This window comes from Wasmannia auropunctata, unplaced genomic scaffold (genome assembly GCF_000956235.1).
Source record: "Wasmannia auropunctata unplaced genomic scaffold, wasmannia.A_1.0 LD335888.1, whole genome shotgun sequence".
In the NCBI taxonomy this organism is placed as follows: domain Eukaryota; kingdom Metazoa; phylum Arthropoda; class Insecta; order Hymenoptera; family Formicidae; genus Wasmannia; species Wasmannia auropunctata.
Window position 1 is genome coordinate 1,292,123 of NW_012027002.1, and position 24,696 is coordinate 1,316,818.

At 28.5% G+C, this 24,696-nt stretch overlaps 4 protein-coding genes across 6 annotated transcripts in view; 3 read left to right on the forward strand and 1 right to left on the reverse strand.

Annotated features, from left to right (window-relative positions):
* LOC105455671 overlaps positions 1 to 24,696 on the reverse strand; it is a 30,246-nt gene that overhangs the window by 814 nt on the left and 4,736 nt on the right. For both annotated transcript variants that reach the window (XM_011699166.1, XM_011699165.1), the window contains 4 exons: positions 1,715 to 1,791; positions 1,418 to 1,615; positions 443 to 651; positions 20 to 160 (listed from right to left, as the gene is read on the reverse strand). In XM_011699166.1, coding sequence (XP_011697468.1) covers positions 20 to 160; positions 443 to 651; positions 1,418 to 1,615; positions 1,715 to 1,791 — 625 coding nt within the window. The remainder of the gene's footprint in view (positions 1 to 19; positions 161 to 442; positions 652 to 1,417; positions 1,616 to 1,714; positions 1,792 to 24,696) is intronic.
* On the forward strand, positions 1,945 to 5,297 carry LOC105455670. The gene is made up of 2 exons (XM_011699164.1): positions 1,945 to 2,155; positions 3,771 to 5,297. Exons 1-2 carry the CDS (start codon positions 2,001 to 2,003, stop codon positions 5,053 to 5,055), a joined length of 1,440 nt encoding a protein of 479 aa, XP_011697466.1. The 5' UTR covers positions 1,945 to 2,000; the 3' UTR covers positions 5,056 to 5,297.
* Positions 12,653 to 15,955, forward strand: LOC105455669 (calphotin-like). The gene is made up of 4 exons (XM_011699163.1): positions 12,653 to 13,497; positions 13,947 to 14,096; positions 14,286 to 14,534; positions 15,333 to 15,955. Exons 1-4 carry the CDS (start codon positions 12,718 to 12,720, stop codon positions 15,816 to 15,818), a joined length of 1,665 nt encoding a protein of 554 aa, XP_011697465.1. The 5' UTR covers positions 12,653 to 12,717; the 3' UTR covers positions 15,819 to 15,955.
* On the forward strand, positions 19,518 to 21,286 carry LOC105455668. 2 transcript variants are annotated; one of them, XM_011699161.1, is made up of 3 exons: positions 19,518 to 20,134; positions 20,408 to 20,520; positions 21,216 to 21,286. In XM_011699161.1, the coding sequence occupies exons 1-2, from the start codon at positions 19,607 to 19,609 to the stop codon at positions 20,474 to 20,476; spliced, it is 597 nt and encodes a 198-aa protein (XP_011697463.1). In that variant the 5' UTR covers positions 19,518 to 19,606; the 3' UTR covers positions 20,477 to 20,520; positions 21,216 to 21,286. The 2 variants fall into 2 exon arrangements, with proteins under 2 accessions (XP_011697463.1, XP_011697464.1); XM_011699162.1 differs by lacking the exon at positions 21,216 to 21,286 and adding an exon at positions 20,734 to 20,891.

The window sequence follows — 24,696 nt, forward strand, 5'->3', positions numbered from 1 at the left end:
TCCAGTAAAGATTTCTTACATCGGTGTAACTCCTTGTGGAATTTATGGTATCCGTACAAATGCTGCCATGTTGTTCATCGCGACGCAGTTGCGCAGCGGCTTCCGTAATTAATTCGCTAAACCTGGCTGCCACTTGTTTCCATCTTATTAAGTCATCAGGCTACAAAAAAAATAAGACCAAAATAAATTATTTGAAATAAACATTTTTAAGAATGTATTTTGTGAGGTTGAATTTAAATGCGTGATTATTTTTTTTTCACTTAGAATGAAAAATAAAAGATTTAAGAATTAATATGTCTAACAAGAAGCAAAATTCTCAATTGAAAAGAATAATTTTATAAATTGTACGTATGTAAGATTTTCAACTCTAAACATTTTTATATAAGATGAATTGATTAGAATGTTCTTTAATATCGAGCAATTATAAATAATATATTATTACGGATAAATTAAAAAACACTGGCAAAAGCGCAACAGGTAATGGAGATCCGCGCAATTCGGAACACTCGGATGGAGGTCCTGACAGAGTTAAGTGCCTTAAAAGATCCAGGACATGGATCAGAAGCTCGCCATGACGACCACCGACATCCTGTCTAATAAGTCCTAAAGCATCTTGCGCAATAACTTGTGCCTCCACGCCTGGATTGTCAGCTGATCGTACGTAAAAAATTAAAACTTACTCATATTATTCGTGGAATGTACAAAGTTCATAAAATATCTTGAATTAAAAATTGAACAATTAGTAAAAACCTGTTAACAAAAATTAGGTACATGCGAACATAATAGAAAATATATTAAAAAAGATTTATTTCAATGTTCGCAAATGCTTACTTCTGAAAATCTGAATTCATTTCAATGCTCAATGCCTTTATATTTATTTAAGAATTGCATGAAGCACATTTTCTATGCCATTCAATCCAAAAATAATTTCCGTTTTAAAAAGTAAATCGTGAATATTAGTTAATTCAAAAATCTAAGTAGTGTTTCAATCTAATTAAATTCAAAAGTTTTTCCATGAAAATAAACCATGAACGCTATTCTATTCAAAATTGTGAATAAGAAATGCATGTTTCGATCCATCTAAATTCAAAAAATATGTTATATTCGTATCATGAAATAAAAATGCATTCATTTCCACGAAAGTTAATCCATAGATTTAAAAATTTCAATCCATTTTAATCTATTTTCGTTTATCAAAAGATTCATTTGTCATCAAAATTTTAATTTTAGTTTTGACGTTATGAAAGTGTCGGAATTCACCAAAACTGACGTTTTGCTGACGTTTTATAAACCGATGGACGGATTGCGCGTTTTCGTTTTATCGACAAATAAATTTCAAGGCAAATATTCTTCGCCGTTCTGTTACACAATTAATTGCATTTCTAATTTATAATTTCACTTTTTACTTTATATTTACCAAGGATTAATTCTTGCACATGCTGCGGCATAATTGGTTTCTTTAGGCGGCTGAGAAAAATTTGCAAAGCCGCCGCGCATTCCAGAGCCGCATTCGAATTTTCAAAGTGTGGTTTATGGCCCTTTTTCAGAGAATTCAAGATATGCCGTCGAACCTCACGACGTCCTGCTCGCCGGAATAATCCTTCCACTCTAGCGTCTTTGGTGCAGAATTAAAATAATTGTTAAATTGTCATATTGTTAGAATTTAAAACATACACAATACACATGTTATTTGCAATACATAAAGTAAACTTACGCTTTTTCAAAAAGTGTATAAGTACTTTTACTACATCCAAAGACTTCTGCGATATTATATCGTCACCTGTATCCTGCCTGAAGATGAAAAAAACGTGGAAGTGAACATTAAGAAACTGACAAGAAAAAAAATAAACAAATGATTTGCTTAAAAATTAATGGATACAGGAAGTGATTGATGCAACGCGGAAAACATTTCTGTTCTCGGTATTGCGTGTCCTCGCTGCATCCCTCGCATACGAGCTTATAAAGAACCGTCGCTGTTCCTTTTTTCGAATCTTTTAAGTATGTCGAGACAAATTTCTCGTCGATATTTGTTATTTTATTTGTCCGTGAGTGCGATCCTAGCTTGCGGATCGGCCCGAAGGATTCCTAGAGAAGCAGCCTGTCCCTCGTGTGATCAAAACTATTTAAAAGTCTTGCCCGCCAAGTTATTACCATGGTAAGAATATAATTCGAGCTCAAGTCAAAATAGATATGTAGACGTTAATTAAAAACTGATCAATTTCTGAGGATTTAAACAATAATAAGTAAAAATCGAACGATATGTGACTAACATAAATAAAGAAGAGAAGTTTTATTCGATCGGAATACTTTGGTGTCTAATAATATTTTGTGTGAATTTTATTATTTCTAGTTAATTTATGCAAACTGCACCAATTATTAAATTCGTGTCTTTCTTTGCGTTTACAAACTTAAATTTTCAAGCATAACAGAAACTAAAAAATTCAACCAAACCAGAATATGCCTCTTATTAAAAAAAAAAATCTAAGAAGTCTGCAATTTTAGAATGTAGAGAGATTTAATCTTTGCAGAGAGAAATTTAATTTTGGAAAAAGATTTTATTTCTCTCACATTACAAGTAATAAATTACAAATATCGAACGTATTAATATGAAAGAGTAGAAGAGTAGAAAACGATCGTCAAATAATGTATAATTTGCTTTGTCAGGTGCTTTTAAATCGCAACTCGCTGGCTCGTGTAAAGAGACACTGTCCGGTCTCGCATGAATTCTTTAGCGCTGAAACACGACCGTGTCTTCTACATAACATCGTCAAATGATAAAATTGAAATATCCGGACACATCGTAGGACTGTATTAAAAAACGCGAAAAATTAATGAAAATATAAGAAAAAAGTCAAAAATTAAAACTTACATAGTAGTCAGACGTGTCAGGATTTGAGTATATGTAATTAATGACGGCTCGAAGTCTTGTCAGACTTAGATAAAAACACGGGAACGTATATTATTAATGCAATCAATGTCTTCGGGGAGATGGAAGCGTCACGATGTCATAAACAATTCTGAGTATATCACATCAATAAAGTGTCATTTTGGAGATTTAATCCACGTTTTTGTCTATATATGTCGATTATCTTAGATATCAGTCTCTTTCTTAAAAATTTTTTTCATCAAAAATCTCAACATTTTTCCAATCAAAGTCATGTAAACATTCTTTTCGATACTCTGTAATAACAGAATGTTGTTTCGAGATTCTTTTAATATGATTTTTATGTTTATAACTTGACTTTAGTTTTAAGAAGTCTTTTTGTTAACCCATGTAAATAAGATGCATCACAATTCTTACAGTTAATTTTATAAACCACGTTTGATCGAGAAAGTGTAGGCAACTTATTTTTTTGAACCCGGATGAATCTATACTTAGCTTATTTGGCCTCGTATAGATCATATTTTATCATTTGACGATACATGGTATATTTAAAAGCATTTGATGAAACAAATTGTACACTATTTGACGACCGTTTTCTAATATTTTATGTTAATATATGTTCGATTTTTGTAATTTATTGTTTTTTCACTGAAGATGATCCAAAACTCGGGTCGAAACGTTTAAATATAATTTATTATATCAATTATTAATATAAAATATACTTTTGCATGCATACAGCCGGCTCTTATATAGGCAATTTTATTTTCTTAACTTTAGTCTCTAAAGCCTATTCTTTTTTTAGTTATAAGTGTTATAACTTATGATTCTTTTAAAATTTAAAAAAATTTATATAAATCTAATGATCAAAATAATTTGTAAATTTCAGGAATCCCCATCAAGAATCAAATCGGCGAGATTCCATCAATCCGCCTCAAAATTCCCCTTATTCTCGTTTGATGCGAGGAAGAATCTCTCAGAATGTAGCACGCGATGACAACGTTCCATTGGCTCAAAACTACAGAAGATTCCATCAACAAGAACCTTACACAAATAAAAATTTGTTTTCCAAAAACTATCTAAATAATTCTCCGAAATTCTTAGACAGCCAAGAAATAATTTCCGAGAATAAACCTGTGAGAGGATATCCTCCTGTTCTTCCATCGAGACAAGTTTTCGACAGACCAGAAAATTTGTTCTTCAGAAATCCTCGCCATAAATATTCAGAGGAAGCATCCTTGTCAGAGGTCTATAAAGGGACGAAGGGCTATAAAAAGATCGAAGAGGATCCTATGAACGAAGTACAAGCCGTGTATCGCGACGATAGAGATACAAATTCTTCGTGGAAGAATTCGAGGGACACTTTTTCTTCAAACGTTATGCAGTCAGAGAAATCCTTCCCTAATATTGAAAACGTTTATCAACTTCGCCGGGAGGACAATCTCGACGAGGAAAGGAATGCAATCAGGAAGTCTTCGAATTCTGCCAGTCAGCTTAGGCTCACATATCCTCAAGAAAGATATACTCCCATAGGATTCAGTCCGTCAGAAATTAAGCGTGATTCTTATGTCAAGGATGCAGATATCTCAAAATCAACGAAAGAATTCTTCGATAATTGGGACATCGCTAAGGATTCGTTGCAATTCTCGAATCGGGGACAGTTTAGAAATAATCTCTTAGAGGTATATCCTGCGAAAAAGCAAGAAATTATTGACAGAGACGATAACGAACAAATCAATTCTAATTCTTATAATTCTAAGTTCCCTCAGGATTTAAATATATGGGGACCAAAAAAGGATGAAAAGTCGTTCGATTCTCCGACGACAGCAAATGCTAGACCTTTCGAAAATAAAAAAGATGATGAGGATATGAAAAAATATTTTGACAATACTGAACGTTTTATGAATGACAAGGATATAAAAGAATATTTTGAAGACGAGAGTGAACACTATATGGACGATAAAGATATGAAAGAATATTTTTATGATGACGAAACTGAACGCTTCATGAATGACAAGAACGTGAAAGAATATTTTGATGACGAGACTGAACAGAATACCTTCGAGACTGCACGAAGTAATCCTCGTGTCTTGCCTCAGAATATTTGGAAGGGACGAGAAAACGAAAAACTCGACAATTTAGATTTTATGCGCGACAACTCGCAACAGACGTGAGAATTGGATTTATACTCTGAAGAAAATAATAAGTATTTCCAGGACGAGCAAAACGAGGATGCAAGCTTTCGAGACAGAGCATACGCCAATGCCGAAACTGCTCGCGCACCCGCGATTAACGCTTACACATATCCTCGCTACTTGAATGTTGTAAATCATGAAAAGAATTCTGCCAAGTCCGAGACGCAGGAATTATCGGAAGCTAAAAACAATATACGCGCAAATTCTGTAAAAAAAATGGATCACAGATTCTTCGAGGACGAGACTGTTGTTGAGGACAACATTCAAGATCTTCCTAAGAATATTTACGACGTAGAAGAATATGGCGATTCTATCAACAGACGGAATAATATAAGAAATAAGAACGAGGCTTTGACAGAACTCGATCCTGATTTAGTGGACGACATTGAAAATCCTCCAGTGGAAACAACCGAATCGACACTAATGTAATCTTTCATTTTAATTTTCTTAGTGATAAAATAATTGAGTTTAAAATAATTGATATTATGGACAGATATCTCTCAATTGAATTACGTTTTATTTAAGAATTTTTTTTAGGATTTACTTTCTTCTGATAAAAACGTCGACAGATCAATGATTTTTAAATTATTTAATTGCAAATTATTGAAAATAATAGCTTTAAGGAGGGAATTTACTTTACAAGACTAAAAAAAAAACGGTGATTTTTAAGAATTTTTTCAACTAAAATAAAATGAATAATTTCAAAAGTTTAACAGTATTCTACTATATATTTAAGTAGTAAAAGAAGATTTTTATTATATTATAATAAATAATGTTTTTTAAATAATAAAATGTCTTGATAACGTCGCGTTATTGACGAAAATTACGCCTCCTAGATTATACACAATGGAACTCCAGTAATGCGACATTACCAAGACATTCTATTATTTATTAAGAAAAAAATTTTTTTACTGCTCAAATGTACAGTAAAACACTGTTAAATTTTTAAAATTATTTACTTTTAATTAGTAATTAGAAAAGGCACTCAAAGTCAAAACGCGGTAATTGTTGCGTGGTTTTCTCGAATATAAAATTCTGTACGCGACGTTATATTATACTTGACGAGGTGTGACTCGTAACACGATCGCTGCGAATTTTTCATTATAACCAAATTGCCTTGTTTTGGAGTGTGATGACTGATCTTTTAATCAGACAATTGGAAACGATGCTCACACATTACGGAACTTCTACCTAACTTCTACCTGTCACTGTGGAATAATATACAGAATAATGCGAAGGTGAATAACTAAATTGCGTTTAATATAAGAGTTATTATCAGAGTTTTGTATTGTTGATGAGAAAGGCCTGAGGAAGGCTGAAACGTACGTGTATTGTCAATATATTGAAGAATTTTATATTCGAGAAATTAAATTAACCACGCACCAATTACCGCGTTTTGACTCTGGTTGCCTTTTCTAATTATTAATTATTTTAATCTAAGAGTCTAATACATTATTAAGTTTATTTACTTTTATTTTAGTTGAAAGAAAACTTCTAGAAAATCATCGTTTTTTTAGTCTTGTAAAGTTATAGATTTCCCCCTTAAAAAATATATAGTTAAAGATACAGTTAAGTTGCCAAAAAAATATTTAATGTAGAAATTGAATCATTTATTTTTAAAAATCAAATAAATTAAAAAAGGTCATAGAAATAAGTTCAAATAAAAAACAGTAACAGAGCTGACAAGCCAAGCTGGGTGTACATGCTAATAATACGAGTATGTATTGATTGAGGTGGTAAATAATATCTTCTATACAATATAATATAAATAATTAACATACAAAATATACCAGATGTTTCGACCCTTTAATAGCGGTCATCCTTATGTTAGTGGAATTTTAACGCAACTTACTAAATCTCAAACCATTCGCTCGCAATTTACATTAATATGTTGTTTTTAACAAAGCTTTGCCTTGTCCAAATCTTTTAGAAAACGTCCGTATTCCATCTAGAACCAATGTGTTTTACAATGAAATACATTGTTGCATTTGAATATCCAGAAAGTTATGCACTGTAGAGAAAAAGCACACAACAGTCAGGATTGAGAAAATAATTAAATAAATAAATAAAATAAAGATATAATTAAATACTTAAAAATCATAAAATTAAGAATGTAAAGGTAAAATAAAGATGGTCAGTTCAATAAAAGGGTGTGTAAAAAAGAAAATTAAAAATCAATAGTCAAAGACGAAATGAAGGCAGAGGAAACCATTCGAAGAAAGATAGAGAAGAAGAAAGAATGTGGAAGGGAAATAATGTTCCCTTCCACATCCTTTCTTTTTTCTATTTTTTTTTAATAGCTTCCTCTACCTTCATTCCGTCTTACGTCTTAGAAGCGTACACATTGTAACATAAAGGCTTCAGAATTTTAATATTTGACAATTAACTATATTTTATATTTGAATCAAAATGTAAGTTACTGTTAAATATTAACGCTATCTTTTAATTTACATTGACTATTGATTTTTAATTTTCTTTTTTACACACACTTTTATTAAACTGACTATCTTTAATTTACCTTTATATTCTTAATTTTATGATTTTTAAATATTTTATTTATTTATTTAATTATTTTCTCAATTTTGACTGTTGTGTGCTTTTTCTTTACAGCATAACTTTCTGAATATTTAAATGTAACAATGTATTTCATTGTAAAACACACTGGTTTTAACATAGATGAATTATGAACGCTTTCTAAAAGATTTGGACGACAAGGCAAAACTTTGTTAAAAACAACATATTAATGTAAATTGCGAGCAAATGGTTTAAGATTTAATGTCACTGAGACTTACCGCTATTAAAGAGTCGAAACATCTGGTATATTTTGTATATCAATTATTTATATTATATTGTATAGAAGATTATTTACCACCTCAATATATATTATTAGCATGTATACCTAGCTTGGCTCGTCAGCTCTGTTATTATTTTTAATTTGTATCATTTATAATTAAATATGATCTGTCTCGATATTTTTACGAAGAAAAATTGATTTCAAATTAATTAAAGATTTCATAAATTAAGTGTATGGCTTATGCTCGATCTGAGATATCTTGTATAATTTTCATCACTGTATTATTGTTGTGAATTGTAACTGGAAGCATTCTATTAGGTTTAATATAAGGAAAAATTGTCAATACACTTTGAAGATAAATAAAAATCTGTTATTTATTGTTAATATGTTAAGTTTTTAATTAATTAGTAATATTAAAATATATTTAATGCACTAAATAATAAAACATTGAGATTGCATATAACTAAAATTTCTTGTACATGTTTTATTTGAAAAGAAAGGTTTCTGTAGTACAAATTCAGTACTTTTTCCAAATCCACTATTATTCCAAAATGAAATAAATAGGCCGTCAAAGAAAATTATTTATAATTTTTTACTTTATTATATAATTTTATTTCGCTTATAAATTATTAGCAAATCACGAATCGCAATTTGCTAATGCGCACTGTATCGCTCGTACAATTTTGCAAGCGTACGAATTATTTCGTCGACTATGAATTGTAAGAACAATGAAAATTAACATTAATTAAAATATTTGTAACAGGTGATTAATGATCGGCAATGATATTAAATAGTTATTTCAGTTGTTATACATTTTGTCTATTATGTTATAAAAAAGTTTTCCATTTCTTTTTAAAGATTATAGCTTTGACATATTTTATAATATATTTCAAATCATAGTGTAATATATAATGTATAATGACAATTTAGATACATATATATGTATACATAATATATGTTTGATATAACATATAATATAATTTATAATATATTTCATTTCACACATATTTCAAATCAATGGTGGATTCGGAAAATATTTTGAATTTATATTACAGAGAGAACTTTCTTTTTAAATAGAATAAATACACTGTTGAAAAAAATATGTTAAATTTAACATAAATCCCATGTCCCAAACGGTCAAATTTTTGTATTAATTCAACATAATATAGATGTGTTTAATGTAACACTGATTCTATGTCAATTAATAAAATTTTTTACACACATTTTTATTGAAGTTCAATTAACATGACAGATGTATATTAAATTTACATATGAATGTGTTAATTGCTTAACACAAAAATTTTAACCAGTAGATTTTTTAACAAAAATACATATTTTCTAACTGTATACAGAAAAATTTTAATTAAGAGCAATTTCAATGTTTCCACTATTTATTGCATCAAATATCGCAATTCAATTTTATTTTTATCTCAATTCTTCTTTTAAAATATGAATTTTTCGAACTTATTGTCAACATGTAAACATTGTCAACATGTAACAAAAAAGCAGATAAATTAAACGAAAGATTATGATTTTTAGCATCCATATAGATAAAATAAAATTTTATATCAATAATCTTTTTTTATACGATTAAATCTCGTTGTCGTGCTTATGAAACTGGATTTCGGCTGCGGAATTTGACGTATAAGCGAAAAGAAGTGCGTAAAAAAATGTGAGTGGCGACATATGTACGTTGCGAAACGAATAACAGTGCTATGAAATCGACACAATTATAAATGTCTACTGATACACAGCAAAATTATCAAGTTGATTTTACAACAGTGCATTCGTATTTGCTAATAAGCATTCTTAAACTCAGAGTATGTGCACAATGCAATACAAATTCGTAAAATGCCATTACACGATGTTAAATTTGATATATAAAATTCATTTGTTACATTATTAATTTTCCTTCGATGAGTTAAATAATAATAATTTATAGAGTAATAGCTAGTTAAAAAATTAGAAGTCAAATAATAAAGATAAAATATTAATAACTACTTGTAATTTAACTTAGGTGTTTTTAAATGTATTAACTTTCAACTTCAATTACTTATTTTAAATCATATTAATTTATTAACGTTTTCCTAATAAGTTAAATTTTTTTGTCTCTTTAAAAGTACTAATATTCTTTTCTTCTATAAAAAGTTTGATCATTAGACAATGTTAGATAATTGGCTTTTGGATTCTCGCGATTGTCCGATAACTTAGTTACTTTGAATAAAAGGAAAACAATTTTACTATTATCTTTGAGGATTTAAAAAGAAAATTAAAAATAAAAATTTTGAAAATTAATACTTATTAAATTCAATGATTATATATAGAAAAATTTAATAACTATGTATAACGTGTATTCTACATTATGCTTCATTACAATTATTATTGTATTATTGTTACAAATAATTAAAAGAAAAAATATATTTATTTTTAGAAAGTTTACTTTTTTATTTTTTTATACAGACTTTATTTATAAAACGATATTTAATTTGTCGTATTATTTCATATTATTTTTAATTTTACTCGTTTAAATTAAAGTTTAAAAAAATGGTAATAATTACATATTTAGTTTAATTTAATAATTTTTTTAAAAATTCTAAATTTAATTTAAGAATATTTAATTTTAACTTAACTTTTTACGCAATTATGTTCATTTTATAGCTATTAAATTTAATTTTAACAATTAAGAAAAAATTATCTTACCCTAATCTTAATAATTTTATAAAACTCAGTCATATATTTTTAATTCTGAGTTTATTTTCAGGTGCAAAAAGAATTCTTTTTTTTGCATCTGAAGATAAACTCAGAATTGATGACATGACTAAGAGATTTTTTTTAACTCTCTATCTGGAAAATATACTTATATAATATAAATATTAAATACTGTAAAATTATCAAGTTAAAATAAGATAATTTTTTCTTAATTAAGTTAAAATTAAATTTAATATATATAAGATTAACTATAAGATTAACTTAATACAACTGATTCTACGAATTAATTCTTTTTGAATTCTCTATGTGCTATCTGTGTTATCTTATAAGTATAATGTAAGTACAATATTATATTATACTTACAATATAAGCATACTCTATATTAATATTACATTATTACACCGCATAAATATTTAATAATAATATATATAAGTATACTAATAATAATTATATTAATAATGTATAAATGCATTTAAAGAAATTAATAATATGTTATTTATTTTAATAATACTATTTTACAAAAAAATTTTTTGTTACTTTGAATCAGACTACGTATTTCTTATAGTTTTTTTAATGCTAAAAACGATATATTAATTTTATATCATTATACCACATAAGTATAATTATTAAAATAATATATAAATATATTATATATTATAATAATATATAGTACCCGATATTCAATCGGATAATTCCGGATTGTAAAAATCACTAATTTATATACTTTTACTTTTTAAATTAGCCATGCACGGATTTACTTATTACTTTTATTCTTGACCACGCGGATTTATTAAAGTTTTATACAATTATTGACTACGACACATAATTTATTTATTCAGTACTTGACGACGGACTCTATACGAAATTTCAAATAATGCATTTTTTTTATTTCAATATCTTATTTTTTAGCCATGTTATGAAAGATTTAAGCTAGGAGCTATTTCTAATATGAGGCAGCGTCACATGTGCATGTGCGATCGACGGCTACTTTGCCATCATTTGTTTCTCTTTAGACCATTTCTTTCAGACAACTTTTGTCTGAAATATTTTTTTTTAATTGTCTTTAAGATATTCGAGATGGATTAAAATAAGACACTCTGAAATGTGTACACATATATATGTATATGTATATATACATTTAGCAGAATCTGTCACGGTAAATTATATTGTGTGTATATGCATTGATAAGCATAAACTAGCAATTATAAGTACTTACATATAACTTCGATCATTAGACGGAAAATTTGTTATTTTAGAAGAATCCTGTATTTAAATTGTTCATAACATGACTAAAAAGTAAGCTATTGAAATAAAAAAATGCATTTTATATAAGAGATGCAAACAATACATTTATAACTTTTACATTTCAAGATAGCGTTAATCGTTTTTACAAAAAATTGTCAAATGTCATGAAAAAAGCTATTTTTTGGACATTATAAAATTTCAATTATTTTAGAAACCTGATGTGCTGAAATTTTTTTACTTGCAGCATCGTTTTCAGCATTCAAAAATCTACGAGAAACTAGTTCAAAATAATTTTCTGCCGTAAACTAGTGTAATTTATATTAACAATACTATGATAATATAATAAAAATAAAATAATATAAAATTAAATAATGCCAGAATTAAACTCATAAATATATTGCTTAATTATATAAATTAACCATTTTAAATTGTTTACATTTGAAATATATAAGTATATATGAAAAGAGAGAACGTAAATTATTGTTTGTTTAATTTAAAAAATGTTTAATAAATAATAGTAGATTTTGAAAGATTAAAAAAATAATATTTAAGAGTAATTACTTTTTTAATGCGTCCAAGATAAGAAGACAAAATAAGAAAATGTATAAAAATTTATATAATGCTATATAAAATATAAAAATGTTGTACATTTAATTTTAAGTTAATTTTATCCGTAACTAATTAATAATATCACACGTATTTCCATGAGAACGGAGATATATTCTTTAATCACGCAAAATTTGCTGATGCTTCGAATCGCCCGCACAATTTCGCAAGCAACGCATTATGGTTTCGTAGTCGATTCCGATTTCATAGCTAGTTGCGGATTCCTTTAAAAAACAGGCGCGTTAGTTCTCCTTCATCAGTTCGACTTCGACTGCGATCTACGAACAATGTATCTGAAGAGTTGCTGCGCGTTGATCTTGCTGGCGCTTGTCGCCTGTCAAGCCGCACCTTCGATCGAGAAAAATTCGATTAGCGAGGCAGAGACGTTCGCCAATACCGACCTAAACCTGGAGGACACTGGTGAAGAAAAGGACAGAGCAAAGAAATCCTCAACGACCTTCTGCGTGGAAGTTCACGGATCGGGAAAAGCAGAACGGGTTCCCTGCAAACAGGGGATAAGGCCTCAAGGAATTGTTCAACAAGAGATATCCAAACCAGTGTTTATGGTGCCTTATGGTGCCTTTCCGTTACCAGCACCAGCGCTAGCACCAGCACCAGCACCAGCACCGGCACCAGCACCAGTACCTGCACCAGTATCTGTACCAGCACCAGTGCCAGCACGAGCACCAGCATCAATACCATTTGTTGAGCCGGTTGTGATCCAGCCGCAGACACAACTTCCCCAAGGCATCAATGTAATCCAGCAACATCAATTATCGGATAATCAACCTCAGCCATCTCCTCAATCTGTAGCACCAGTGCCAGCTTCTGCTCCAGTACAAGCGTCTGCACCAGCATCGGTTCCGGTTATTAATATCGTACCATCAGCTCCTGCTCCAGCACCTTGTAACAGACCATCCTTTGTGCACGTGCCACCGCCACCACCGCAAGTTCACACGGTCCTCATTCCGCCATATCAATCAATACCGCTTGTAATCAGCAATCAGGAAGTTGAACCGCACAAGGAAGAAACAAAATTGCCAAAAGTGCCACTTTCCAGACCACAGGTAAAAAGACGATTAAATTGGATAAATACTGATATATAAAATAAATAAAAAATTAAGAGTTAGTAAATAGAAAATAAATTTCAAGATAAATTTCTTTCAAAATTCTCTCAAAACTCGTTATTTCTCATAGGTTTTAAACATTTTATTTTAAACATCTAAGTAATGAAAACCTGTAAAAATAATCAATTGATTAATTCATTTTCGATATATCAGAAGATTAAATTGCATTTATGCACCAAGTACCACGTTAATGACTCTTGTTGTCTACTTTAATTGTGATTATTGATTTTTTTAAATTAAAAGTTATATTAAAAGTTATTTATTGATTTTTAATTAATTTTTAACTAAATTAAATTAATTACAACATTATGAAAAAAATCTATTTAACAAAAATGAAATAAGAACTAACATATATTAATGTTTTTGTTTGTCTCTTCTTCATAATTTAGGTCCCCCATTTCAATCTGCCAGTTTATCAGTTTAATACAGTGCCTATTAAGCCTCAATGCACAAAATGCGAAAACAAACCATCACCATATGCACCGACGTGGCCACCCCATGTAGAACGGATCGTTGTTCAACCTCAATCTTTTATCGATGTAAGTGGAAAGCATTAATTTTAAAAGTACTGTTAAATTTTTTTAGAATGAGTCTTTAAATTTGCGCTAACAATAAGTTCTAGTATCTTCAGTTTTCTGAATCTGTGAACTCTTTTACCAATTGACGCATTACATTAATGTTAATTAAAGTTTTCGTACTGAAATATGTTATTTCTCGTTGATCTATAGATGACACAGTATGAAAAAGGCAGCTGTAAAACTGAAGAAGAAGTATACACCGAATGCAATTGCCGAGAGAAGCAAGTTGAACCATTCTATATTGATCCCCGATTCAATATTCAGGATCCTCGCATAACATATCCCAGTGGCGAAATCGATGTTATACCTTATAAGACCGCGAGGTTCTCCGGAGAAAATAATCCTAGCATCATGTCGAATCAACCCATGTTCTTTGCTTCAGAAGAAGCTAGAGAAGCAGTGAGTAAATTGATATGAATTAAATAGTAATATATTGTATGGTTCCACATTGATTTTGAGATAATACGGGAGGTATTCCGTAATACCTCTCTCTTTCCCAATTGTGCGATTTAAAAGCGATAAAACCTTAATGCGACAACAAGAGATTCCTATGCGCAAGTTTATTATTGCTCTAAAAAATTTCTATGATAAGATTTTCTAAAGTAAGATCTTCTCTGTAGAAAGCTTGTCAATTCGAGCTATAATATTTCATTTTACAAACAGATTTAATCCTTTATATCCTGAATGTCTTTGTTAAGGGAATTGGTCCAAGCAAGCTTAAAAATCAAAAGTCTAAAATATTTGAAACTTTGTACAGATCACATAGTCTTTAATGCAAACGTTTTTATGTATTTCCTTTAAAATTATTTGTTTTTATGTATTATTTGTTTAAAAAATAAAAATAATTATTCAGAAAAATCTACTCAATTCTGTTCTCCTTCTTCCGATCTTCCGATTATAAGATCTTGTTTTACTATTATATACAATCTATAGTGTAATAAAAACAAATGTCTCCGAAGAATTGCGCTGCGTTTGGAATCTTTTGTTGTGATGTGATAATTCGAGAGATTAGACATGCGCTCAACTGCTAAAAATGTAATGCTGAAAATTATACATTGAAAATTATCGCACAGTAATACAATTTCTGATCGTAAAAAAAAATTAATTCTAAGAATAAATTTTTAAATAGTGTGTATATATGTATAGTAAAATATGGTTTTCACACAAATAATGAATATTAAAATATTTCTTTTGCAGGAAGGAAGGCATCATAAAAAACCTGTTGTAAACTTCAATGTGCAATTCCCTGTCGTATCTGACAATACCCAAAAATATTATCAACCTCAGTATACATATGCTAATCCAACATATACTAATCCAACATATGTTAATCCAACATATGCTAATCCAATAACTTACACTTATCCAAGTGTTAACAGTTACGGAGCTTATGGAAACTACGGAACCTCTTATCCGATTAGCCAGGACTATCAAACTTCAACAAGTAATGTACCGTCAGTCACTGTAAATGCGGGAGGACCATTTTATGGCCGTGAATCTCATCACATTGACTCATTGACTCAATCGAATCGAGAAGAAGCACTTTCGACTGCTACCGAAATGATTAATGGCTCCAACAATTTAAAACGAGAGACTGACGTCATTCAGAAGAACGAGCAGAAAGAAATTACGCAGAATGAGAAGGAAAACTACGAGCATCAAGAAGGCAATTTCGTAAACTAACGTAATTAAAAATATGTAACAAAATACAGAAGCAAAAGTTATCGAATTTTCGAAGTCGTAAACACGCCTAAATAATTTGATAATTGATTTAACAGATTTAATCTCAAGATGATTTTTATTATTTTTTTAACTTAAGTAACATTATTAAAATGTTCCAAAAATGTTAATTTATTTCAAATCTATTACTTTTAATTTCAACTTACTTAATTTACTTGATTTTTTTTTTAGTACTTAGTTTATTTTAAAACATATTAAACTTTTAACTTATTTCCTTTTTTCTAATAAATTAAAATTTTCTTAATTTCTTTAAACGCACTTATATGTTTTTCTTTTATACAATTTTGAACATTAGTAATGTAAGAAAATTGGCTTTCGTGTTCTCGCGACTTAAGATCTGGAAAATTATAACTTTGTTATTTTGAATAGAAAGAAACAAAAATTTTATTTGAGATTGTAACAATTTAAAAAAATTAAAAGAAAAATTAATAAAAATTTTTTAATAATACTTCTATTAAACTTAAATATTTATTTGTGACATGTATTCTCTATATTATGCATAATTACAATAATTTTTATATTATTGTTAAAAATAATGTAAATATATAGCTATATATATTTCCTTCTATAAAATTATACTTCTTTATTATTTCATTGACAAATAAAATATTAAATTTACAGTATGTTGCATATTTCCATTATTTTTAATTTTGACCGTTCAAAGTAAAATTAATTATAAAAATTGTAAGTACAATTATTTTTTAATTTAATTAAATAATGCTTAAAATTTATAATTTTTATTTTTAATTTCTAATTTAATTTAAGTTTCTTTTGCCATTAGAAGATGCGTGTGTGATGAAAGAATGTTGCAACGTTGTTTGCTGTTGTTGTGTCATTGTGTGTCATGTGTGTTTAAGACTAATCTTACCCATACTTGAGGAGAGGGAGTTTGCCCACCGTAACGGAAAGTTAGAGCAGGAGAAAATTAGAGAGTCTGTCTCCATAGACTGGGGGAGTCACCGATGAGATGCTGAGAAAGCAAAACCGAGATCCCTCCATCAGTCTGGGTAAGGTCAGTCATCAGAAGATAGGGTTCTTAATCGGTAGACGGCGTCGATGGAATCGACTAGCGGACCGGCGTCGAATCCGACACACCCTATAATATAGGCTGCAGCGGGCGTCTTCTCTTTATGGTGGATCACCTCAGGTCAGGACCTGGTCCTCTCCCAATGGAGCTCTCATTGCTCCATAAGAAGGCAATGCAAAGATTTTCCCCTCTCCCGCAAAAAATTTAATTTAATTTAATTTAACTTTAACTTAACATAATTAAGTTAACCTTGTTATGTTATTATAAGTATTATATACATTATTATAGATCTTAACCACCATAACGATTCGATAGTTTTTGAATGTCGGTAACAATAACAATTATCTTTAGCCTATTCCACATTCAGTCTCACAATCAGATTGCATCTCAGCGAACTCTTTAACTTCTAGCACCAGTGCCAGTTCCTGCTCCAGTATAAGCGCCTACACCATTGCCAACTCCGATCACTATAAATATCATAAATATTATTCTGCCAGCTCCTGTCCCAGCACTTTACGACAAATTAACCACGCGAGGATCCAGTTCGATTATATCAAGGTCCCAAGCAAGTCTTAACCACATTCGTGTTCAAATCGCTATATGCACCTTTTAATAAACTATAATATGTAAACTAATCATTGTGCAGATACCTGCACCGTTGAAACCGTACACGGTCCATGTCTCTGGTCACTACGATATAATAAAATAGAAAAAAATCGAAAATAAATTATAAAATTTTAAAGTTTTTTTAAAATTTACTCAAAGCTCATTACTTCCTATAGCTTTTAAACATTTAATTTTAAACATCTAAGTAATTAAAACCTGTAAAAATGATCAATTAATTAATTTTCAACTAAAGTAAATTTACTACAACATTATACAATAAAAATCTTTTTAAATAGAAACAAAATAAGAATTAACATATAATAATAATATTTTAGTTTTCCTCTTCTTTATAATTTAGGACCATTTCGATCTGCCAATTCTGCATTACCAATTCACTATCTTAACGCCTAAGAAGCCTACAAAAAATGTCAAAACGTTTATCAACCTGTTTAGAATTTATTCTTTGTCCAATCCTTTATCGATGTAAGTAGCAAATATTATTAATTATAAAGTACTGTTTAATTTTTTTAGAATTAGATTTTTGATTTTGCGCTAAATTCTATAGTATCTTCCATTTTCTGAATCTGTAAACTCTTTTTATTAATTGATGTATTACATACTCGAAAAAGTTTTCATATTGACTAAAAATATATATGCTATTTCTCATTTATCTAGGTGTTACAGTATGACAAAGACAGCTGAGAAAGACCAAAAACTTTAATAACTAGTTAATTTTTACGTAACTTCGATCTACAATGTATCTGAAAAGTGTCACGGTAAGAATAACAATTAAAATTATTTTTTCAAATCAGTAACGTTACTTTTATAAAGTAACAATCCTGGTAATACTTATATTATGTAATATAGAATGGCCAAAAAAACGAGAATATTTAAAAGGATAAAACTAACTTTGTTTATTTAATTTTAATCATATTAAATTAAAAAAATATATATATACGTCATTTACAAATTATCTTATCGTTTTGTATCGTGACGTTATCTCATAGCTTCATAACCATGACATTTTGTAAATCCTTTAATTGAGCAATGCTACTCAGTGCAAATTTGAAGCATTCATTAACTTAAAACAAATATTTGTAGAAAAAAATGCAAACATCAACAGTTGAAATTTTATAAGCCATGAGAAACTTTAAGGACAGATTGCAAAAATGCATGCACTCAAGAGATAGTCATGTAAAGATTGTCAAGATGTAATAAAGTTAAATAAGCGATAATGACGTCGCAAGTACATAAAAAGACGTACTGTAATATGTACTATTTGGTATGGAATTTTAAAGACCAATGATTATGCGGCGCGCAATTTGCCTGAACTGAGAATTGTAAGATTCAAATATTATAAAGCATCAAAATTCACTTTTTGCTGTGTTGGCATTTTTGTATCTCAATTATTGTTAAATAAAAATAGTAAAATAATTTATAAACTTTAATGTAATTAAAATTTATTAAATAGATTTATCCTTTAATAATATCTTTATCCTTTAAATTTTCCAGTTTCTTTAACCCATTTTGTATAAGAATGAAATTAATAATAAATAATATTATTTATATTTATATTAATATTGTAGTAATACAATACAGGAATTAAATAAAATTAAATAATGTCAGATGTAAATTGAACATATAATATTATTCAATTATTTAAATTTGAAATTTGTAAATACATGCACAAAGAGAATGCAAATTAATTCTTGTTCAATTTAAAACAATCTTTTAAATATCTAATACTTAAGTACCTATAAGTACTTTAAGTATAATTCCTTTTTTAATGCGTCCACGATTTTACAATAACACGAGGCATAAAAATTTATGTAAAATAAAAATGTTGTGGATTAATTTCAAACTAATTTTGCTCATAATTAACCAATAATATTATCACGCATAATTTTATGAGAACAAGGACACAGATATAATTGTTTATCAAAATTTTCAGTGCATCAAATCGTTCGTACAATTTCGCAAGCAACGCGAATGGTTTCGTCGTCAGACATCGATTTCACGGATGATCAAAGATTCCTTTAAAAACAGACGCGCTGGTTCATCAGTTCAATTTTAACTTCGGACTACACGTATACGAACAATGTATCTGAAGAGTTGCTGTGCGTTGTTCTTACTGGCGCTTGTCGCCTGTCAAGCTGCACCTTTGATCGAGAAAAAGTCTATTAGCGAGGCAGACACGTTTGCCAAGGCTAACACAAACCAAATGGACACTGGTATTGAAAAGGCTAGAGCGAAGAAATCGATAACGACTTTCTGCATGGAAGTTCACGAAGGAAAGCCAGAAAAGGTTCCCTGCAAATCAGAGCCACAAAAAATTGGTCAACCAGACATATCCAACCCAGTATTTCTCGTGCAACCCGTACCAGTACCAGCACCAGTGCCAGCTCCTGCTCCAGTACAAGCGCCTGCACCTGCAGCCTTTCCGATCATTAATATCGTATCGTCAGCTCCTGGCGCCGCACCTTGCGACAAACCAACTAATGTGCACACATCATCGCCGCAACTTTACGCGCATCATCTCATTCATCCGCCATCTCAACCAACACCGCCTGTGACTAGCCAGGAAGCTAAACTGCACAAGGAAGCAATGAAATTGCTAAAACCAGAGGTAAAAATTTTTCAAATCAGAGGTAAAAAGACGATCAATTTGAATAAATAAACGAAATTAAAAATCGAGAATTTCAATAGTAATAAGAAATAAATTTCGAGACAAGTTTTTTTTTTATTTTCTTAAAGCTCGTTATTTCCCATTTTTAAACATTTAATGTTAAACATCTAAGTAAAATCTGTAAAAATAATCGATTAGTTAATTAATTAAATTCAACTTAATCAAATTAATTACAACATTATGCAAAATAATCTTTTAAAAATTCACCATCAGAACATTTACCTACTACGAAGCCTCACACAAGCAATAAACCATTCCAAGAAAGAAATCCATCCCATTTAGGGGGTATTCTTCGTTCAACCTCAATCAATGTAAAATTTATCGACGTAAGTGGCAAGCATTAATTCTAAAAGTACTGTTAAGTTTTTTTAGAATTGCGGATCCTTGAATTAGCGCGATAAAAGATTCCTATATATGCGCAAGTTTATTGTTCTAAAAAATTTCTATAACAAGATTTTGTAAAGTTAAATATTTTCTGTAGAAAGCTCGTCAATTTGTTCGGAAATAGCTAATAATATAATATTTTATTTCACAAGCAGGTTTAATTCTTTACATCTTGGATGTCTTTGTTAAATTGGACCAGGCTTAAAAATTAAAAGTCTAAAATATTTGAAACTTTATACAGAACACACGAGTCTTCAACGCAAATGTTCTTATGTATTGTTTATTAAAAAATAAATATAATTATTCTAAAAAATCTACTCATTGTTCTCTCTCTTCCGATCTTTCGAGTCTCCGATTAACAATCCATTTTACTATAATGTATAGTATAAATGTCTTTGAAGCATTGCGCTGCGTTTGGAATCTTTTAATGTGTATAATTTGAAATGTTAGTCGTGCGCTCAACTACTGAAAATATAATGCTGAAAATTACACATCGATAATTATCGTAAAGCAATACAAGTCCTGCGATCTTAAAACAAATTAATTCTTATAGAAAGATATTTTTAAGTAGTGTATATATTGTGTATTATAACATGATTTTTACACAAATAATAAATATTGAATTATTTTTTTGCAGGAAAGAAGGCATTATAAAAAACATTGTGTAAACTTCAATATGTAATTCAATCCTTATCGTACCTGACAATACTCAAAAATATTATCAACCTCAGTATTATACTAATCCAGTAACTTACACCCTATTCAAATACTAATATTTATGGAGCTTACAGAAACTACGGAACCTCTTATCCGATTAATCATGACTTTCACGCTTGAGCTTGAAAGTCATGACTAGTCTGCAGATAAGAGGTTCCGTTGTTTCTGTAAGCTCCATAAGTATTATTATTTAAATAAGAGGTGTAAGTTAATGAATTAGTATTGAGGTTGATAATATTTTTGGGTATTATCAGGTACGACAAGGAATTTCAAATTGAAGTTAAGAGGCAAGTAATGTACCATCAGTCACTGTAAATGCGGGAGGACTATTTTATGATCGTGAATCTCATCACGTTGACTCAGTCGAATTTAGAAGTGCTATCAGAAGAAGCACTTTTGATTGCTACCGAAATGATTAATGCCTTCAACAACTCAAAACGAGAAACTGACATCATTCAGAAGAACGAGTAGAAAGAAATTACGCAGAATAAGAAGGAAGATAACATCAAGGAAACAATTCTTTGAATTAACATGATTAAGAATGTATACACTGTTGGGAAAAAATGTGACATAAAATTTGACATAAATCGCATGTTTCAAACAGTCCACTCAAATTTTTGTGTTAATTCAACATAATATGGATGTGTTTAATGATAACACTAATATCATGTTTATATTTCAACAAAAAAATAATGTAAAATCTTGATCATAATTGAATTTATTCATGTGTACAATCAAAACAATTTTTATGAAAATATCAACATATAACAAATGTTTTTTTTTACGTTTTACAAATGTAATTATTCAAATATTTTATTGATGTAAAAGCTACAGTATTCATTTGTTAAAAGTTTTAATTTTTAATAAAAGATTTATGTTAATATAATATTTTTTTAGGTTAAATATGAAATATACAAAAATATTATTTTTACGTCTTAGAATTAATATATCAATACATATTTTATTAATGTACATTATAAACATAATTATAAAAATTGTATGGAATAAAATTAATAAATTATATAAACATATTAAATATAATTAATATATTTTTTATCTTAGAATATTATATAAAAGATATATATTTAATTAAGTATTATATATTAATAAATTTCAAAAACAATGTTGTACAATATTGTTATTTTTTTATAATATATATAAAGACTCTTTAAAAAGAAGTTACAAAAAGTAGTCAGTTATACCGGCTAAATTTTTTTCTAAGAATTTGTAAATTTCCCAACTTTTAGTATACGGCAAATCAATTATTTTTATAACAAATAAAATAGATGTATTTTTTGCAATGTATTTTAAACGCGAGGATGATATTTTTAAAGTATTCCAGCGTTCTGCACGTACAACATATGCTTCAGAATTTACAGAAAAAATTAATGAAATTTAACTGAAATTAGGCAAATCCTCGGATAAAAATAAACATATAAATTTATTTAATATTAAGTTAATACCTTGAAATTCTACACATTTAATTTACATAAATTGTTTACTGACTACTTTGTTTACTTACATAAATAAATGTATCTCCAGTAATATGTTAGTTGCTTACAATGATTTCACTGTATTCAGTTAATTTTAAGTCTTGTCTTTTGAAATTTTTTTAGAATCGGTTCATTATCAAAGCATAAAAAGTTTTTATTTTCCCAAATGGACATCACGCATTTTTGATGATGTACAGAAAATTGCATACGCAACAATATCTTTAAAGTTTTATAATTTATTAACTAAGTCTCTTAAATAACCATTTTTATTTTTATATCTCGCTGTCCAAAAATCCGTTGGTTGACTCATTTTCTTGATAATCATTATATAATGAATAATTATGTGATCTTTTGATAAAGAAATAAAAAATTTTTTTATCAAAAGTTTATGGTGCTCTTTTGTGGTAAGTACTTTGTAATTCTTGTAACATATTATTTGTAATTGTAAAGTAAACATACCAATGACTGAACATGTATCTATATCTGAACACGTATACAAAATTCATTAATCTTAATGTTAATCTTAATCTTAATGTTCTTTTTATTATAATATCAAAATTTAATTATAAAAATATTTAAAGATTACAATTAAATTATAATATTATAAAAAAAACATTTAAAAATAAGTTTCTGTGTACGTGCTCCCGTATAAATACGTATTCAGTCTAGCCGGTACGTTTAACTTAGGTGCTATTACAATTTTTATTAATAGTATAATTATTTTTTTCCACTTATTAAAATTTTCATCAAGTTTTGCATTATATCTTTTAGTTAAACATATAACACTATAGGAAAATTAGCTCTATTATGTGATCTCTAAACCATAATCAAAAGCCTGTATTTTATCATTTAAGTTGCTCAAATTAATAATTTTAGATTTATCGCAGAAATAAAAGAATAAATGTAAATTTCTTTGACAAATACTTTCCAAAAAATCATGCATTATATATCTACATTATAATTTTCAGAAGGTTTAAAGTAAGTTAAATCAAATGAAAAATTTTTATTTTTAATTCCATAAAAAATAATTGTATTATTATTAGCATAATCAAGTTGATTTGCAAGATAATTAAAACTTTTAAACGTACGTAATAAAGTTATTATTAGCAATATAAAGTTTTTGAGCATCTTCTTTATGAATTGTGCACATCCTACAATAATAATTTATAGTACGAAATGATTCATTTATGCCTATAGTAGCATTGCTAAATTATCAAAAATTAATGATATATCGTAACACATTGAGACCGCGTCGAGTCCGCATCGCACGAAGAATAACGCTCAATCACTTCTACCATATACACATAGAGTAAAATCAACACTTTTATTCTGTAAATTTTAACACATTTAATAAATATGTGCAAATTGTGTTGCTTTTATGTTTTTAAAATTATTTTAAAAATTTTACATTTTATATTTGTTAGATTCAATTAACATATATGACAGACATATAATATGTAATTAAATTTATATGAATGTCAGATATGTTGATAATTGAATCTAACAAATATATAAAATGTAAAATTATTAAAATAATTTTAAAAACGTAAAAGCAACACAATTGATGTATTGACACAATGAATGTGTTGATTGCTTAACACAAAAATTTTAACCAGCGGATTTTTTTACAAAATACACAAATTTTCCAACTGTGTACAGAAAATGTTTAATTACGAATAATTTTAACGTTTCCACTATTTATTGCATCAGATATCATAATTCAATTTTATTCCTATCTCGAGTCTTCTTTTCAAGTATAAATTTGTTGAATTTATAATCAACACACTGCAAATCCAAGTGTGTAAATCTGTAGTCACTTTTTACGTATTTATACGCGTGTTATATTTTTACACAATTTATCTGTGTTTTACACAGTTAAATGCGTATTTTTTACACGCTTGCACATAT

What these genes read in the sequence shown, in the direction of transcription:
- LOC105455670 (XM_011699164.1), top strand. Translation starts at nt 2,001, where the DNA reads ATGTCGAGACAAATTTCTCGTCGATATTTGTTATTTTATTTGTCCGTG. An exon ending in CCCGCCAAGTTATTACCATG is followed by an intron (nt 2,156 to 3,770) that starts GTAAGAATATAA and finishes TGTAAATTTCAG; the next exon opens with GAATCCCCATCAAGAATCAA.
- LOC105455668 (XM_011699161.1), top strand. Translation starts at nt 19,607, where the DNA reads ATGTATCTGAAGAGTTGCTGTGCGTTGTTCTTACTGGCGCTTGTCGCC. An exon ending in TGAAATTGCTAAAACCAGAG is followed by an intron (nt 20,135 to 20,407) that starts GTAAAAATTTTT and finishes ATTCACCATCAG; the next exon opens with AACATTTACCTACTACGAAG.
- LOC105455669 (XM_011699163.1), top strand. Translation starts at nt 12,718, where the DNA reads ATGTATCTGAAGAGTTGCTGCGCGTTGATCTTGCTGGCGCTTGTCGCC. An exon ending in TGCCACTTTCCAGACCACAG is followed by an intron (nt 13,498 to 13,946) that starts GTAAAAAGACGA and finishes TTCATAATTTAG; the next exon opens with GTCCCCCATTTCAATCTGCC. An exon ending in CAGAAGAAGCTAGAGAAGCA is followed by an intron (nt 14,535 to 15,332) that starts GTGAGTAAATTG and finishes TTTCTTTTGCAG; the next exon opens with GAAGGAAGGCATCATAAAAA.